The 16,828-nt window shown below is 49.4% G+C and overlaps 1 protein-coding gene across 9 annotated transcripts in view; it reads right to left on the bottom strand.

Moving 5' to 3' along the window:
- Positions 1-1,743: 1,743 nt before the first annotated feature.
- LOC142464108 (embryonic protein UVS.2-like) overlaps positions 1,744-16,828 on the bottom strand; it is a 68,304-nt gene continuing 53,219 nt past the window's right edge. For 5 of the 9 annotated variants that reach the window (XR_012787593.1, XR_012787590.1, XR_012787591.1 and 2 more), the window contains 4 exons: positions 8,190-8,256; positions 6,216-6,296; positions 4,152-4,308; positions 1,744-2,227 (listed from right to left, as the gene is read on the bottom strand). Coding sequence is in view for 2 of the 9 variants with exons in the window: in XM_075567266.1 (XP_075423381.1) it covers positions 2,217-2,227 (11 nt within the window). In the remaining 7 variants the exon portion in view is untranslated. The remainder of the gene's footprint in view (positions 2,228-4,151; positions 4,309-6,215; positions 6,297-8,189; positions 8,257-16,828) is intronic. The other 4 variants (XR_012787592.1, XR_012787595.1, XM_075567266.1 and 1 more) reach the window with 3 other exon arrangements.

The raw sequence follows: 16,828 nt of genomic DNA, 5'->3' as shown, positions 1-16,828 counted from the left end.
GGTGTGTAAGGTTATCACAGCCGAAAGGGATTTCCCCAACACCTGTGCCTCCAGAGACAGCATCACTTAAAAGCTCGCAGAACTAACTCTGGTTACATTATTTTATGCTATGGATTTCATCCAGGAACAGGCGAATGAGAGTATAATTCCCCAGCCCACCCACTGAGAATGGGAGATGTAATGATTTGTGGAATTCTCCATGGAAGCGGTTATGAACGCTTTTCATGAGATTGATGAGAAAAGATTTTGTAAGGGTAAAAATCCAAAAAAACTGCAGATGTTAGCTAAGCTAGTTTCGACTTATGAATAGCAAGTGTAGACAAAAATGTTATAATGAGTTATGACAGGTTAATACAAACAGACCCTAATTGTAGAAGATGCTCTAACCTATGGTATCGGTCGCAATATTTGAGTGATCAAATTGATATCATATGTAACTCAAATTCTAATTCTACTCTCCATGCGCCAGAGTTTTCCTTCTTCACTCTATATAACCCCACTGCCAGATTTATACGTGGAACACGGGAGTTTAACGTTCACAGACAAGTCCAATTCGTATTTACATTGTGTATACTGCGTTGCACTATTGTCGTTATTTTTTTTTTTCCCTGGATGAAATTTGCGCCCCGATTTTCTCTGCTACTACTTTGTCTGGACTGGGTCTGTGTCCTGTTTGAGAGCTGCACGTTCTCCAAGGATAGTATTAATTTTGATTATCACATTGAACTATATTTATGTTGATTTGAGTAATTTTTGCACATTTATGTAGTGATATTTGCACTTGCATCTTTTTTCTGCACAGTGGCATAAGCAAGTTGCTCTTAATGATATAACAAGGAGAAGGAGTGGTTCAGTGAGTAAAGACACTGACTGGCACTGAGTTTGAAGCAGGGGAGCCTGGTTCAATTCCCACTGTTGGCTCCTTGTGACTTTGGGTAAGTCACTTTATCTTCCTGTGTCTCAGGCACCAAAAACATAGATTGATAGCTCCACGGTCCAAGGACCTGCACCTGCAAAATGTCTCTGTAAAGCGCAACGTAAAACTAGCAGCGTAGTACAACAACATGCTATTATTATAACAGGGAACAAGAAATAAAGATCCAGATGGAAAATGTTTCCTTAAGGATAAAGGATCACTTAACTAAAATAATGCCTCTGGCACCAAACAGTTCAATGGGCACAGACACCTATGAATTATTATTGTACTTTTATAATTGTGTTATTATTGTTTCAACATTCAACACACATTGTAAATGTGCTTAATATAATTCAGTGAAATAAAGAAGTTCCCTGCAAAACTTCTGTAGCTGTTACATTTCTAGTTTTATTCCCAAACGTTTCTCCAGAGTTTCCTGCTGTTTCTAAGGCCTGGGACATGGTGATATGAAGAGCGCTGGGCAGCGCTGACACTCATGCTCTCCTGCTCAAGCAGGAGATTTTTCGTGTCCCTGCATGAGCGTCAGCGAGCGCGCTTGTGTGCCGGATGGGAGCCGGGCGGGAGGCGGCCCTGGAGGCGGGCTGGGAGGCAGGGCTAGGGTGCCACGTCACGGCGCCGATGTCACGGACTGCCATTGGCTTCTGGCAGTCACGTGACCGGCCCTGCGCTTCCCTCAGCGGCAAAATGTAAACTTGCCTGTCTCCTGCATTTCCACAAGCCTACGCACGCCTGCGGAAACGTGCGGAAGCGCCGTCTAAAGCCGCGCTGATAGGGATAATGGTTCCCCTCAGCGCGGCTCAGCGCGCCTCAGCACGGCCTTTTTGACCATGTCCGAGGCCTTAGAGTTGTTTTAAGACTAAAGTACAAGTCACACAAATAATGAAAAGGAAACATATTCAAACTAAAGTGTTGTTGTATTTCCTTTGTAAATTGATTAGTTTTTACACTTTATCTATCCCTCACTATGCAGATCACAACGGAGGATGTTACATTGTGGCTAACAGTTACCATGGAATGTATTTTGGCTTACAGGACTGCAATAATAGAGCACCAAAAATACTACAACTCATACAGAATGGGAATCAACAGTTTATTAAACACCTGAACAGGCGAACGCAAACTTAGAGGAGGCAAAGGAATGGGATTTCACAGCTTGAGCGTAGTACAAGCAATGGCAGCAAACAGCAAGCAATTTCTAGAACTAAAACTAAAATAATGAACAGAGAAGCAGGAAGAATAGTTTTGGAATGTTTCAAAACTTTTGATTTATTTCAGTCCTTCAAGCTTTAACTGAAAGAAAAAGAAAGAGTTAATGTTTCATTGACATGCAATGTAATATCCAATTCACAGATAGGTATTTCAATATAGTAATCTCTCCCTCATGTACAAATAAACAATTGAACTGGTAAAGAACTATTTCTAATGAAAACATTTAGTTGGCCTAATGTATGAACTCACTGGAATTATATATATTGGTAAATGTCATTTAACATAGGGACCTATTCTAGTAGCTTCGATAACCAACTCATCGAGGATTTTGAGCAGCTATCGCAAAAAATTGCTAGGCAGCTATTCAAAAAGCCTCGATGAGTTGGTTAAATCGTGCGGGGAAGATTGTGTGGGGATGCCTCAATTTCTGGCTCCTGGTCAAACACATCGTGCGTGAGCTAGCGAAAAGTGGCAACTTGCATTTTTGATAAAATCACCTTATTCTAGTAGCCTCGATTATCTGATCAGAGCTATGGAATTGCGATTTTATCAAAGATTCTTCTCGCCACACATGGCTGTTGAGAAGGGATCAAAAAGCAGGAGTTAGGAAAAAAATGTATTTTTCCTGCATCGGATTGAAGCCGGGAGTCTCCGGAGCTGATACACATTAATATCAGCACCGGTGATACCCGGCATCAATCCGATGCAATAAAAATAAATTTACCGGCAGCTTCATTACCTTAGCGGTTAACCGCTAAGGCAACGAAGGGGTTAACTACCAGTGCCAGGATTATTGTGGATAGTGGGGGTGGGTGAAGGTGGTATTTGACCCGTGGTGGGTGTTTAGGCCTTGTGGGGGGATTAGCGGGAGGAGATAACCCCTTCATCACTAACCGCTAAGGTAATGAAGGAGTTAATCCCTCCCGCTACCCACTCGGTAGGCATAAACACCCACCACGGGCTAAATTCCAACTTCACCCAACCCCGCTATCTACAATAAACATTACAACAAAACACAAACACAATACTAAACAAAACGCAGATTCATTGCCAGTGTTGTTATCTATGCCCTGAATGGGAGCAAAGATAACCCCAATGGCAAGGAATGGGCACGCCCTTTATTCCCAACAAACCTCCTTAACACATACTGTACTGTTCTAATTTGTACATTAATGGGCAAAATTACTATTATCCAGATCTGGATAAGAGTGCATTTGCCCATTCAAAATAAAACATTATCCAGCATAACGTAAATAAAACTTCTACTTACCCCTGCCAGGATGAAGGACGTCCTCATCACCGTGCTCTGCGTCCATGTCCTCTGAGGGCAGCATTACAATAACAATACAATCTTATGGCCCGAACCCCTTAATCACCTTTGCGATTAGTAACCGCTAAAGTAATGAAGGGGTTAATCCCCTTTCCCGCTACCCACCTGGGCAGCCTAAACACCCAAACCCAGGGCAGCTATCGCCACCCTCTACCCATTGATTGGCACATCATGCCCATATAATATGGGCATGATAAGCCACTATAGCAGTCAATGGGCAACCAAAAAGAAATAACTGCACCAAAAAGACACAACAATAAAAAATACCCAAGCACCTAAACACCAGAACTATAAAATAAATCAAACCTCTAAACCACACAACATTAAAATAAATCAAACCTCTAAACAACACAACATTAAAAGAAATCAAAAGCCTAAACACCAGAAGAATAAATTAAATCAAAAGCCTAAACAACACATCAATAAAATAAATCAAACGCCTAAACAATCCAAAAATGTAATAAAAACAAGCCTTACAGATACATAACAATTAACTCAAAGCAATAAACAGAAATACAAAACATAACAATGAATCAAAAACAACAATTTGTTAAAACATGCCTTGCCAAAGGGGCACAGATAAATACATTGGCAGAAAATGGCCAAACAAAAAAATTAAAATACAATAAAAAAACCTGAAAAATAAAAATTACATACATTCAATATTTTTCTTACCTTTTAGATGCCTTCACCCTCCGAATCCCAAGGTATCAGGAAACTCTTGATCCCTCCGCGATCCTCAGCATCAGGTAAAATCTTCTTTTCTTCTATCTTCTTCACTTGTAATCCATTAAGTCCAATAGGGCGTATGTTGTCTCTTCATCTTCTAAAGCTAAAATAAGACAGAACAAGCCTTATATAAGGCCTGTGAAGTCACATTTGATGGTCAGATGGTACAGCTCCAATCAGATGGATGCTGTACCATGCCAAACTAGGTGTACTTTACAGGAACAAATCCTCACTAAGTCTGCTGGTCAGAAAGTGTATCGCACAACAGATGTTAATGCCAATTATCAACTATGGAGACATAGTATATGGCTCAGCACCCCAAACCCACCTTAGCAAACTTGAAACCCTCTACAATTCAATATGCCATTTTGTTCTCCAATGCAAATACCACACACATCACTATGAAATGCTCAAAGAACTAGATTGGTCATCACTTGAGTCTAGGCGCAAAGTTCACCTTTCCTGTCTTGCCCTCAAATACTTTCTGGGCAAGCTACCCATCTATCTGAACAAGCTCCTCACCCCTACCACATGCAGCACTTATCATCTGAGATCAGACTCCAAAAGACTGTTCATGGTCCCAAGGCTCAACAAAGTATCCATCCTCTCCTCCTTCTCTTACCGTGCACCACAAAACTGGAACAACCTCCCGGAGACTCTCATATCCACCACCAGTTTATGTTCTTTCAAAACTAAGGCTGCCTCACATTTTAATCTGGTCTATAACTGTTACATAAGCCAATAATATATATTTTCTTTAACTGTGCATGCAATGTCTTCTATATAATGTGTAGCTTGTTCATTTATGTAACTGTATTTGTAACCATGTATTATTTGTCTTTGCTCTATGCCCAGGACATACTTGAAAACGAGAGGTAACTCTCAACGTATTACTTCCTGGTAAAATATTTTATAAATAAATATTTGAAACTAGTAACAGGAGTTAGGGTGGCTTTAGCGTTGGTTCTGATCTGAAGCTCAGTCATTGGAAGCTTAAAAAATTTAGCCTTGGTTCCAAATACCATTGTTACAGTCTTGTCAGTGTTTAAAAATAGTTTGTTTTGGGAATCCAATTTTCACGTCTCAAAAAGTCAGATTGAAGTATGTGTTCAAGGTCGGAGAGGCTAGGGCTGTGTGCATATAGGATTGTATCATCTGCATACATGTGTATTGAAGCTTCCTTACAAGCTGTAGGAAGATCATTGATGAACACTGAAAAGAGTAGGGGCCCCAGAACAGAGCCTTGCGGGATACCACAGGTGATATCAAAGGGGTTGGAGTTAGAGCTGGACACATTTTGGGATCTACCTGATAGGTAGAAATGAGACCAGTTTAAAGCATGCTTCCCTATTCCAGAGCTCTGGAGTTTGTTAAGCAGGATAGCATGATCAACTGTATCAAAAGCCTTTGCAAAATCTAGGAATATTGCACCAGTGAGTTATCACCATTTCATTCCACACTGGATTCCATTGCAAACTTTTAGCAGGGTAGTTACAGTGGAGTGTTTGAGGACTAAATAGCAGGGATGGGCCTTTTTCTTGTCAAAATGTTTTGCTGCATTGCAATGCTTTGGCCTATTCAGGGTTTGCAGAGGGTTGAGGGGGTGGGGTAGGCAGTTGTGTGCAGTGAGTGTTGGGAGAGGCTGCAGTAAAAAAAAAGGTGTAAAGAGGGGGTTAAGTGTGCTGGATAACAAGCATGGGATCATAGTGTGGTCAGAGTAGCACACCGTTTGTTGCCTTTTGTAGATGAGTTTGCAGAAAGAAACAGTCCCCAGTCAACCTCTAGTCAAACTATAGTCTAACTATATATTCTCACTTAAACATGATCACTTTAAGAAGCATCACTCTTAGGAGGCCAATGCTAACCCTGGCAATGCATCCCTGGTGTTACTTTTATACATCTAAGCAGTCATATGACCCTCCCCCACAATAAATCTGCCTTTTGCAAGATGGACAATTAGCAGCACACAGTTAAAAGGGAAAAAAAACACCTTTTGATATTCAAACATACCAAAATCAATAATAAAGTCAGGGTGGGGTATTTCTTTTAAAACAGGGATATTACAGATCATTCAGTGGGTTAAAAACATACCTGTGAAGAGATAATGCAATTAGTTCCATGTCAATCAGCTGAGGTTATAGATCTTGCTTGAAGAACAATAAATACATATACTATATTTACATGTAACAGGTCACCCCTTGGTTACTAATCTACCCAATGAACAGGAGAAGGGAGGAAAAAACGGAGCACTACTGTACATCCAGTGCTAGTAGGCCAAAAAACAACAAGAGTGCGTTCCCACGATAAAAAATTAAGCTATTTTAATGGATCATAATGGCAAACAATACACCAACGCGTTTCGGACTAATACTGCCCTTTATCAAGGTGAAATCTCCTTGATAAAGGGCTGTATTAGTCCGAAACGTGTTGTTGTATTGTTTGCCATTATGATCCATTAAAATAGCTTCATTTTTTATCGTGGGAATGCACTCTTGTTGTTTTTTGGCCTACTAGCACTGGATGTAGTGCTCCGTTTTTTCCTCCCTTCTCCTGTTCACTTAATTCTGCAGACGGAGGCACACAATTACCCCTGGACCATTGGAGACAGTGGACTCACCTTACCTGAGGATATATATCCCATGTGAGTTTATTCCTTTGTTCCATACTTATAACTTGGATGTCAGGACAATTGCTGTTCATTGTATCCCCTTATTGGATGTTTCAATAGCACTGGTCAATGACAGGTGGTTAAAATATGATCCTTACTACATTGCAACGTGGGATTTCAACATACAGTACCAGTCAAACATCTTTTGGGGACAGTTATTTTCCAGCTTATCACTGTGTACTGGAGGGGAAATCCACATAAGACTTTGCTACCCTATCACTCATCAGTGTTGCTTTTTGTTTTGGAGCACCATACAGCATTGGTTCTAATCTACCCCATGGACTGGCAGTAAACCCTGGTATTCACAGGTTTGCCAGTAGTTATCATGGGGTTTTCCACTTCATATTTTGGTTCTGCACTTGAGTGACAGTAGAGGGTGGCATATCCTGTTGTAGCTGGGGCAACGGGGTGCCCGCCTTTCGGCCTGTACTTAAGGGCAGGACCGCCCTAAAGTTAAGTCCTGTTATCCTTCCCACTGAGGAAGGCAGGTTACATGTTGGGAGCCTGAGATTGGGGCCTACCCATGTGCTCTTCCCTCCAGGGAGGAGTGAGTGTGACTATACCTCTGCCTCCGCTAGGGAGATGGGGAAGAGCTAGGATGGCTCCGGGTGCCCTTGGCCTTTAGTGACAGCCCAGCGACCATCTCCAGTGAGAGCTGATCTAAAGAGACTGTATCCGGCAGAAGACTGCTAAGTAGCTGTTGTGTTACTGCAGACTGTAGTAATAAACCGTTCCTGTTTTGCAATATAGCTCCGGCCTGATGTGTGATCAAACTGGGGGAGAGGTACAATTCTACCGTGGGAGATTATCTCCATTTCCCTGGAGCCTACGGCAGATGGAGGCTCTGCACTGCTAAGTATTATGTGGGGTATGGACCCCAGAAACCTGTTCCTGTGTCCCAAAGTCATCGCGGATGACTCAGCCCTCTTGTTGCCAGCAGGTATGCACCACATACACCCAGTAATGGCCCCGATATGCGATGGGGGGGAAACACCGTTACATACACTATAGTCTAACTATATATTATCACTTAAAGAGATTCGATTTAAGAGGCATCACTCTTAAGAGGCCATTGCTAACCCTGCCATTCCTAAGAGATGACGTAACATCCTTAATTTTTGTTTTTTAAAGCATGTCACATGGTACAGCGTCCAATCGGATTTGAGCTGTACCATTTAACCCTAAGATATGACGATACAGGCCTTATATAAGGCCTGTTCCGTCTCATTTTAGCTTAAGAAGACGACGAGACAACATCCGCCCTATTGGACTTAATGGATTACAAGTGAAGATAATAGAAGAAAAGAAGGTTTTACCTGCCGCTGAGGATCGTGGAGGGATCGAGAGTTTCCTGATACCTCTGGATTCAGAGGGTGAAGACATCTAAAGGTAAAAAAACATTGAATGTATGTAATTTTTGTTTTTCAGGTTTTTTTATTGTATTTTTTAATTTAAATATTTTTGCTTGGTCATTGACTGCCAATTTATTTATCTGTGCCCCTTTAGGGTATAGATAAATACAGTGAAATGCAATGCATTTTTGGCAAATAGTTGTTTTTAATTAATTATGTTTTGTATTTCTGTTTATTGTTTTGAGTTAATTGTTATGTATCTGTAAGGCTTGTTTTTATAAAATGTTTGGATTGCTTAGGCGTTTGATTTCTTTTATTGATGCGTTTAGTCTATTGATTTATTTTATTCTTCTGGTGTTTAGGCTTATTAGTTCTTTTATTCTTCTGGTGTTTAAGCGTTTGTTTTATTTTATTCTTCTGGTGTTTTGGTGTTTTGGCGTTTGATTTCTTTTAATGTTCTGTTGTTTAGAGGTTTGATTTCTTTTATTGTTCTGGTGTTTAGCTTGGGTATTTTTTATTTTTGTGTCTTTAAGATGCAGTTGTTTATTTTAGGTTGACCATTGACTGCTGAGTGGCTAATCATGCCCATAGGGCATGATGTACCACTGTGCCAATCAGTGGGTAGAGGATGGGTGTAGTTGTGTTGTGGTGGGTGGTTAGGGCGCAAGGGTGGGTAACGAGGGAGGGGAGTAAATACCTTAATTACTATAGCAGTTACTAATCGCTATGGTGATTAAGGGGTTCGGGCCATTAGATTGTATTTTGTATTTTTCTGTTCCTGCCAACGGAGGACATGGACATGGAGGAAGGTGATGAGGACAACCTTCATCCTGGCAAGGTTAAGTGCAAGTTTTATTTACTTTATGCTGACTGGATAATGTTTTATTTTGAATGGGCAAATTAGCTATTATCCAGATCTGGAAAATAGTAATTTTGCCCATTACTGTACTGTATGTGTTGGGGGGGGGGGGTTGTTGGGGGCAGAGAAGGTGGGTAGTAGGGCTGTTGTGGTTTATAATGTTTATTGGGGGTAGAGGGATTGGGTGAAGGAAGTAGTTGCCCATGTGACAGGCAAGGGTAACCAGGCTATCTAATAAAGTTTAAGCCCTCTGGTTGCCCTTGGGTCCCTGGCAGCTACCCAGCACTATAAGCCAGGGGCCAGGTATATTTGCATGAAAAGTTAACGTGATCTCTGCTTTTCCACTTTCCATGTTCCCTTTATCCCAGACTCATGAAACTTTCTGTGTGTGAGTTTTTAGGAGGTCTCCAGAGCAGAACTGTTTTGATTTCCGGTCCGTGGTCCCCCTGCTTCCCAAGATACAGGCCCCATTATGGGGGGCCGGTTTCCCCATGCAATGTTTAAATGTCCCGCGTCACGTAACCGACATTTAAACGCATAGGAAATACCAGCACCCCATACCGGGGCCTGTATCTAGGGAAGCAGGGTGTCCCCGGAACTGAAATCAACACGGTTCTGCTCCGGAGACCCCTTGCTCACGTACACTAGTTTTAACATTTTAATAAAAACACTGCTATCGTCTGCGAGAGCTGTGCAGGGAGAGGCGGGTCTCTGTGCAGGGAGAGGCGAGTCTCTGTGCAGGGAGAGACGGGTCTCTGTGCAGGGAGAGGTGGGTCTCTGTGCAGGGAGAGGCGGGTCCCTGTGCAGGGAGAGGCGGGTCTCTGTGCAGAGAGAGGCGGGTCCCTGTGCAGGGAAAGGCGGGTCCCTGTGCAGGGAGAGGCGGGTCTCTGTGCAGGGAGAGGCGGGTCCCTGTGCAGGGAGAGGCGGGTCTCTGTGCAGGGAGAGGCGGGTCTCTGTGCAGGGAGAGGCGGGTCCCTGTGCAGGGAGAGGCGGGTCCCTGTGCAGGGAGAGGCGGGTCTCCCTGTGCAGCTCAGATTGCAATAAAATCGCAGGCGGGAGAACTTAGAAAAAATCTCTGATGACTTTGCTGCTACGCCGAACGGTTTAGGTGTTTTCCTATCGCACGGCTGGAGGGGGGAGGGGTTCAGATTATTTCTGAATACCATGATGACTCAAATGACAAACCGTGCGATGGGAACAAACCTTGCGAGGTAGCAGCAAACTCATCGAAGCTACTAGAATGAGGCCCATAGAGTGATGTATAGAGATATCTGCTGTAGCACATACAAAGATACCTATTTATATTAGAAGGTTGGAATGGTAGGTAATTCTGTGGCTTTGTATAGAACACATTCAGTTGCAGAATAATGAGAGGGATGTATTTCTATGAAATGCTGATTTCGTATAGACAGAGTTAAGTTGTATTTATTTGTTATTAAAATATTTTACCAGGAAGTAATACATTGACAGTTACTTCTCGTTTTCAAGTATGTCCTGGGCACAGAGTTATGATGAGAAATATATGGTTACAAATACATAGTTACATTAAGTGAACTGGGTTATACAGAACATTATATACAAGACATTGCATGCACAGTAAGAGATAATATATGTTACTAGCTGAGAGACCCGGCGTTGCCCGGGATGTAAATGCGTAATAGGTAGTATTATTTATAAATCGTGGAACAATAGGTGACTGTTTGTTGTAAAGGTTGGATAATAATATTGAAAAGAAAGATGGAAGAAAATGTAATACGATGTTGTATAAAAATGGTTTATTGTAACTACACCACAGTACAATGTATATTTTGGTGCTATAAGTGATGTAAAAATGTGAGGCGTGTGTCCTGCTAGGGTGTGAGGCGGCGGGTGGTGCGTGGGTTGTGAGTGCTGTCTGTGAGTGTGGGTCCTGCTAGGGTGTGAGGCGGCGGGTGGCACATGGGTTGTGAGTGCTGTCTGTGAGTGCGGGTCCTGCTAGGGTGTGAGGCGGTGGGTCAGTGATGTCGGTGCGTAGGGGCGGGAGGCAGCAGGTGTGTGTGGTGGCAGGTATGTGTCGAGTGTGGCGGGTGTCTGTTGAGTGCGTGCAGCGGCTGTGAGGTGGTGGGTGAAAGGCAGAGGCGGCCGGAGTAAGGGCGGGTGAAAGGCAGAGGCGGGGGTGGGGAGGCGGTAAGGCGGGCAGGAAGGCGAAGGGCGGCGGGAAGGGGAGGAGGGGATGTGGAAGGGGGCAAGGGGATGGTGGAGGGGGGCAAGGGGTGGAGGAGGGGGGCAAGGGGTGGAGGAGGGGGGCAAGGGGTGGAGGAGGGGGGCAAGGGGTGGAGATGGGGGGAAGGGTTAGAGGAGGGGGGGGAAGGGTTAGAGGAGGGGGGGGGAAGGGTTAGAGGAGGTGGGGGAAGGGTTAGAGGAGGGGGGGAAGGGTTAGAGGAGGGGGGGAAGGGGTGGAAGTGTGGGAGGGGGTAGGAGGGGAAAGGGGTGGAGGGGAAAAAAGGGTGGAGGGGAGGGGGGTGGAGGGGAGGGGAGCGGGGGGGAAAGGGGAGCGGAGGGGGGGTGGAAAGGGGAGCGGAGGGGGGGGAAGGGGAGGGGGGGGAAGGGGAGCGGGGGGAAGGGGAGCGGGGGGAAGGGGAGCGGGGGGGAAGGGGAGCGGGGGGGGGGAGGGGAGCGGGGGGGGAAGGGGAGCGGGGGGGGGGAGGGGAGCAGGGGGGGAAAGGGGAGAAGTGGTGGGAAGGGGGAGGAGGGGGGAGGTGGTGGGAAGGGGGAGAAGGGGGGAGCTGGTGGGAAGGGGGAGAAGGGGGGAGGTGGTGGGAAAGGGGAGAAGGGGGGAGGTGGTGGGAAGGGGGGAGGTGGTGGGAAGGGGGAGAAGGGGGGATGTGGTGGGAAGGGGGAGGAGGGGGAAGGTGGTGGGAAGGGGGAGGAGGGGGGATGTGGTGGGGAGGAGGGGGAGGAGGGGGGAGGTTGTGGGAAGGGGGGGGAGGTGGTGGGAAGGGGGGGAGTTGGTGGGAAGGGGGAGGAGGGGTGAGGTGGTGGGAAGGGGGAGGCGGGGTGAGGTGGTGGGAAGGGGGAGGAGGGGGGAGGTGGTGGGAAGGGGGGGAGGGGGGGAGGGGGGAGGTGTTGGGAAGGGGGGAGGTGGTGGGAAGGGGGAGGAGGGGTGAGGCGGTGGGTAGGGGGGGAGGCGGTGGGAGGGGGGGAGGCGGTGGGAGGGGGTGGGAGGGGGGGGAGGCGGTGGGAGGGGAGGGGGGGAGGCGGTGGGAAGGGGGGGGAGGCGGTGGGAGGGGGGGAGGTGGGGGAGGCAGTGGGAGGGGGGGGGAGGAGGCGGTGGAAGGGGGGGGGAGGAGGCGGTGGAAGGGGGGGGGAGGAGGCGGTGGGAGGGGGGGGAGGGGGTGGGTGGGGGGGAGGCGGTGGAAGGGGGGGGAGGAGGCGGTGGAAGGGGGGGGAGGAGGCGGTGGGAGGGGGGGGAGGGGGTGGGTGGGGGGGGAGGCGGTGGGTGGGGGGGGGGGGAGGTGGTGGGAGGGGGGGGGGCAGGCGGTGGGAGGGGGGGGGAGGCGGTGGGAAGGGGCGGGGGGAGGCGGTGGGAAGGGGGGGGTGAGGCGGTGGGAAGGGGGGGGGAGGCGGTGGGAAGGGGGGGAGGCGGTGGGAAGGGGGGGGGAGGCGGTGGGAAGGGGGGGAGGCGGTGGGAAGGGGATGGGAGGCGGTGGGAAGGTGGGGGGGAGGCGGTGGGAAGGGGGGGAGGCGGTGGGAAGGGGGGGGGAGGCGGTGGGAGTGGGGGGGAGGCGGTGGGAAGGGGGGGGAGGCGGTGGGAAGGGGGGGGGAGGCGGTGGGAAGGGGGGGGTTAGGCAGTGGGAAGGGGGGGGAGGCGGTGGGAAGGGGGGTGAGGTGGTGGGAAGGGGGTGGGAAGGGGGGGAGGGGGTGGGAAGGCGGGGAGGCGGTGGGAAGGTGTGGGGGAGGCGAAGGGGGGGTGGAGGGGAGGCGATGGGGGGGTGGAGGGTAGGCGAAGGGGAGGTGAAGGGGGGGTGGAGGGGAGGTGAAAGGGGGGGTGGAGGGGAGGCGAAGGGATGGGGGTGGAAGGGAGGCGAAGGGGGGGGTGGAAGGGAGGTGAAAGGGGGGGGGGGTGGAGGGGAGGTGAAGGGGGGGTGGAGGGGAGGTGAAGGGGGGGGGTGAAGGTGGGGGGAGGTGCATGGGGGGTGAAGAGGGGGGGGTGGAGGGGAGGTGAAGGGGAGGTGAAGGGGGGGAGGTGAAGGGGGGGTGAAAGGGAGGAGAAGTGGAGTGAGTGGAGGTGAAAGGGGGTGAGGGGAGGTGGAAGGGGGTGAGGGGAGGTGAAAGGGGGTGAGGGGAGGTGAACGGGGGTGAGGGGAGGTGAACGGGGGTGAGGGTAGGTGAAGGCCGCTCACTCACCCGTCCGGCAGGTCCCACGTGGATCTGAGGCGGGAGGCAGCATGTGTTGTGGTCGCTCCCCCGCTGTGTCCCGGGCGCTCGCTCGCTCCCCTGCTGACTGTAGCGGCGCCGGGGGGGGGTATCGGGGAGACACTGACACTGGAGGGGAGGGGGGTGGAGGGGGGGTGAAGGGGGGGTGGAGGGGAGGTGAAGGGGATGTGAAGGGGGGTGGAAGGGAGGTGAAGGCCGCTCACTCACCCATCCGGCAGGTCCCACGTGGATCTGAGGCGGGAGGCAGCGTGTTGTGGCCGCTCCCCCGCTGTGTCCCGGGCGCCGCCATCTTGGGTACTCGGCGCCGTGAGGCAGCCTGCCGGGGAAGGGGTGAGTTGTAGCGCCTGGGAGGGGGGGGGGCATGTATATGTGTGGGGGGGGAGCGGTGGGAGATATAGAAGGGGGGTCTCGCATGGCCGCTGACACTGGGTGGGGGGGGGCGCTGAAGGGGTAATAATAGTGTGTGTGCCTGGCGCCGGGGGAGGAGGGGGGCGGGGTGAAAGCGCGGGAGACACGGGGAGAGGGGGGGGGTGTGTGTGCGTGTGTGTGTGCGTGTGTGTGTGCGTGTGTGTGTGTGTGTGTGTGTGTGTGTGTGTGTGTGTGTGTGTGTGTGTCCTTTGGCCCGTCACTCCACCTCAGGCCAATGAGAGGTGTGCGGGGGCGGGCGGGCCAAGGGACCAATGAGATTGCCGCTAGGGACACAGACATACAGTGCTTTCAGAAATATATAGTAGTAATATATAGAAATATTATTGTATATGTAGCCAGGTCCCCCTTGCCGTACTGACACCCCTCCTTCTGGTGGGCGAGCCGCGCGGTACTTGGAGTTGCGGCCGGTTGCCAGGGACGCGATCGGGCCGGTTGCCGGGGACGCGAGCGGGCCGGTTGCCGGGGACGCGATCGGGCCGTCGTTAAGGCCGCGATCGCGTTGCTGCGGTCTCGGCGGTTCGTGGAGCAGGGCGCCGCCATTGTGAGATGCGTTGCGCATGCGCAGGGCGTAGGAGCGCTGGGAGGACGCCAGGGAGATTGCGCATGCGCGAGAGGGGGACGAGAAAGCCCGCGAAGCCCTAGCCTACCAGGGAAGGCTCTTGAAGAGGACTACAAGTCCCATGAGCCCCAGCTGCGCCCCACGTGACGCCAGGGAGCCAATAGGGCTGAAGAATCTCCCTGGAAAGGAGATTGATAAATTTCGCGGGCAGAGAGCACGTTAGCAGTTGGTGACTGGAGCAGCTAGGGGAAGGAGGTAGGGTGCAGGAGTCAGTGACTCCCTGCACTAGGCCAGCAACCCCCTGGGCCCCAGATAGCCCTGAGTCATCCTAGCTGAGTATTGTAGGGACAGGCCCTAGGTTAGGGACGCTGCCCCATTATCTATTTGCTAGTAGTGAATCAAGACTATTGAGTGGTGGCTGAGAGAGAGTTGGACTGTTTCCAGAAGGGGATCGCCCCTGTGGGATCCTCCAGTAGTGATCCGGATATCGTGCCAGAGATCGCCTGGATCCTTTGAGAAGTTCGCTGTAGGTCCGAGCACTGGAGTGCTCGGCAGGTAATTCATACCCCCACATGCACCAACAAGGCCTATCACCAGACATAGTGGCTGCGCAGTCACACACACACATTGGTATATGATTTGGGAGTGCGAGACATTGGGTTGGGTTTACTGGACACGGGGTGGGATCACTCTGTGGAGGTGTTAGCGTCCGCCGCGACGCATAAAGGTTAGCGTCCGCCGTGACGCATAAAGGTTAGCGCCGCCGCGACGCATAAAGGTTAGCGTCCGCCGTGACGCATAAAGTGTGGGCACCCGCTGTGGTGCAAATTAGCGTAAGCGTCCTGCGCGACGCAGTAAGTGTCTCCTCTAGAGAGGGACACAGGTTATATAATGTTGCTGTGATATGTTGTTTTGCGGGAGAAGTAAAGTCACTAGTTATTATATATCACTGTGTGTGAGTATTGATTGTCCTGCGAGGAACCACTCCCCCTCTGGTGGGAGCCATCTCAGGTGGAGGCGCTGCATCGTTGTAAGTGAGTACCCCTAGTTAAATTGCCCCAGGTTCCCCGTGGCGCAAGCTCAGCCCTCCTGCGAGCCAACAGGTAATGCACCACCCCTATGGTAACATTGTATGTTCCCTTGCACCCCACACTATATCTGCGATTGGGGGGGGGGGAAACCGTTACATATATAATTGTATCGGCAAGCAGCTGAGTGCGTAGCGCTCACGGACACGTATGCGCACACACTCGTACTCTGGACCAACACATTGTCTCAATGTGTTTGATCGCGCTGAGCATGCACACGCGCTCAGCTTCACCCTGGACGCAGCCTTAGAGGTGTACGGCAAGAGGAGGAGCGGACAGATACTTTGTTGAATCTTGGGACCAGGAACAGTCTTTTGGAGTCTGAACTCAGAGGAGAAGTGTTCTGTGTGGTAGGGATGAGGAGCTTGTTCACGGAGAGTATTTGAAGGCAAGACAGGAAAGATTAACTTTAAAACACATGTTTTTAATATTTATTATAGGCTAAAGCTGCAAAATTCCGGGCATTACTGAAATCACTGCTCTCTGATTGGTTAAAATTCCGGGCATTATTCATTCAGTAATGCCCTGAATTTTTGCAGCTTGAAAGGTGTTTATTTCAATGTCTTTTTTTCCAGCCAATCAGCTTTTCTTTTTTGTCAGAGACAGGGCAGGGGATTGGTCCATAGGTAAGAACAGCTCTGAGAAAGGGCAAGGGATTGGTCCGTAGGAAGCAGCAGGCAGTGACTCCTCCCCCTCCCTCCAGAACAGAGCGGACAGATTCAGTGAGGAGGGAGATAGAGAGTGTACTGTAGCTGCAAAGCAAGTGAGTGGCTCTCTGCAGTTTGTTTGTGGCTACAGATTCTCTGTGTGTGTTTGTCAGTCAGTGTGTCTGCAGCAGTGTGTGTGTGTCAGCAGCAGCAGTGTTTGTGTGTGAGTAGCAGTGTTTGTGTGTGTGTTTGTGTGTCAGTGTGGCAGCAGCAGCGCCGTTTGTGTGTTTGTATGTGTCACTGTGTCAGCAGCAACAGCAGTGTGTGTGTCAGTAGCAGCAGTAGCAGTGTGTGTCAGTGTGTCAGTGTGTTTGTATGTGTCAGTGTAGCAGCAGCAGTGTTTGTATGTTTGTGTCAGTGTAGCAGCAGCAGTTTGTGTGCTTGTGTCAGTGTGTCAGTGGCAACAGCAGCGTTTGTGTGTCACTGGGTCAGCAGCAGCAGCGTTTGTGTGTGTGTGTGTGGTGTGCTGTTGTGTTGTATGTGTATGTAGCAGCAGAGTTTGTATGTAGCAGCAGTTTGTTTTGTGTAGAGCTGCTGTGTTGTGT

The sequence above is a fragment of the Ascaphus truei genome, chromosome 12, assembly GCF_040206685.1.
Source record: "Ascaphus truei isolate aAscTru1 chromosome 12, aAscTru1.hap1, whole genome shotgun sequence".
NCBI classification, from domain to species: Eukaryota; Metazoa; Chordata; class Amphibia; order Anura; family Ascaphidae; genus Ascaphus; species Ascaphus truei.
Note: the sequence above shows the minus strand (reverse complement) of the source record. Positions and strands in the feature narration are given on the sequence as shown.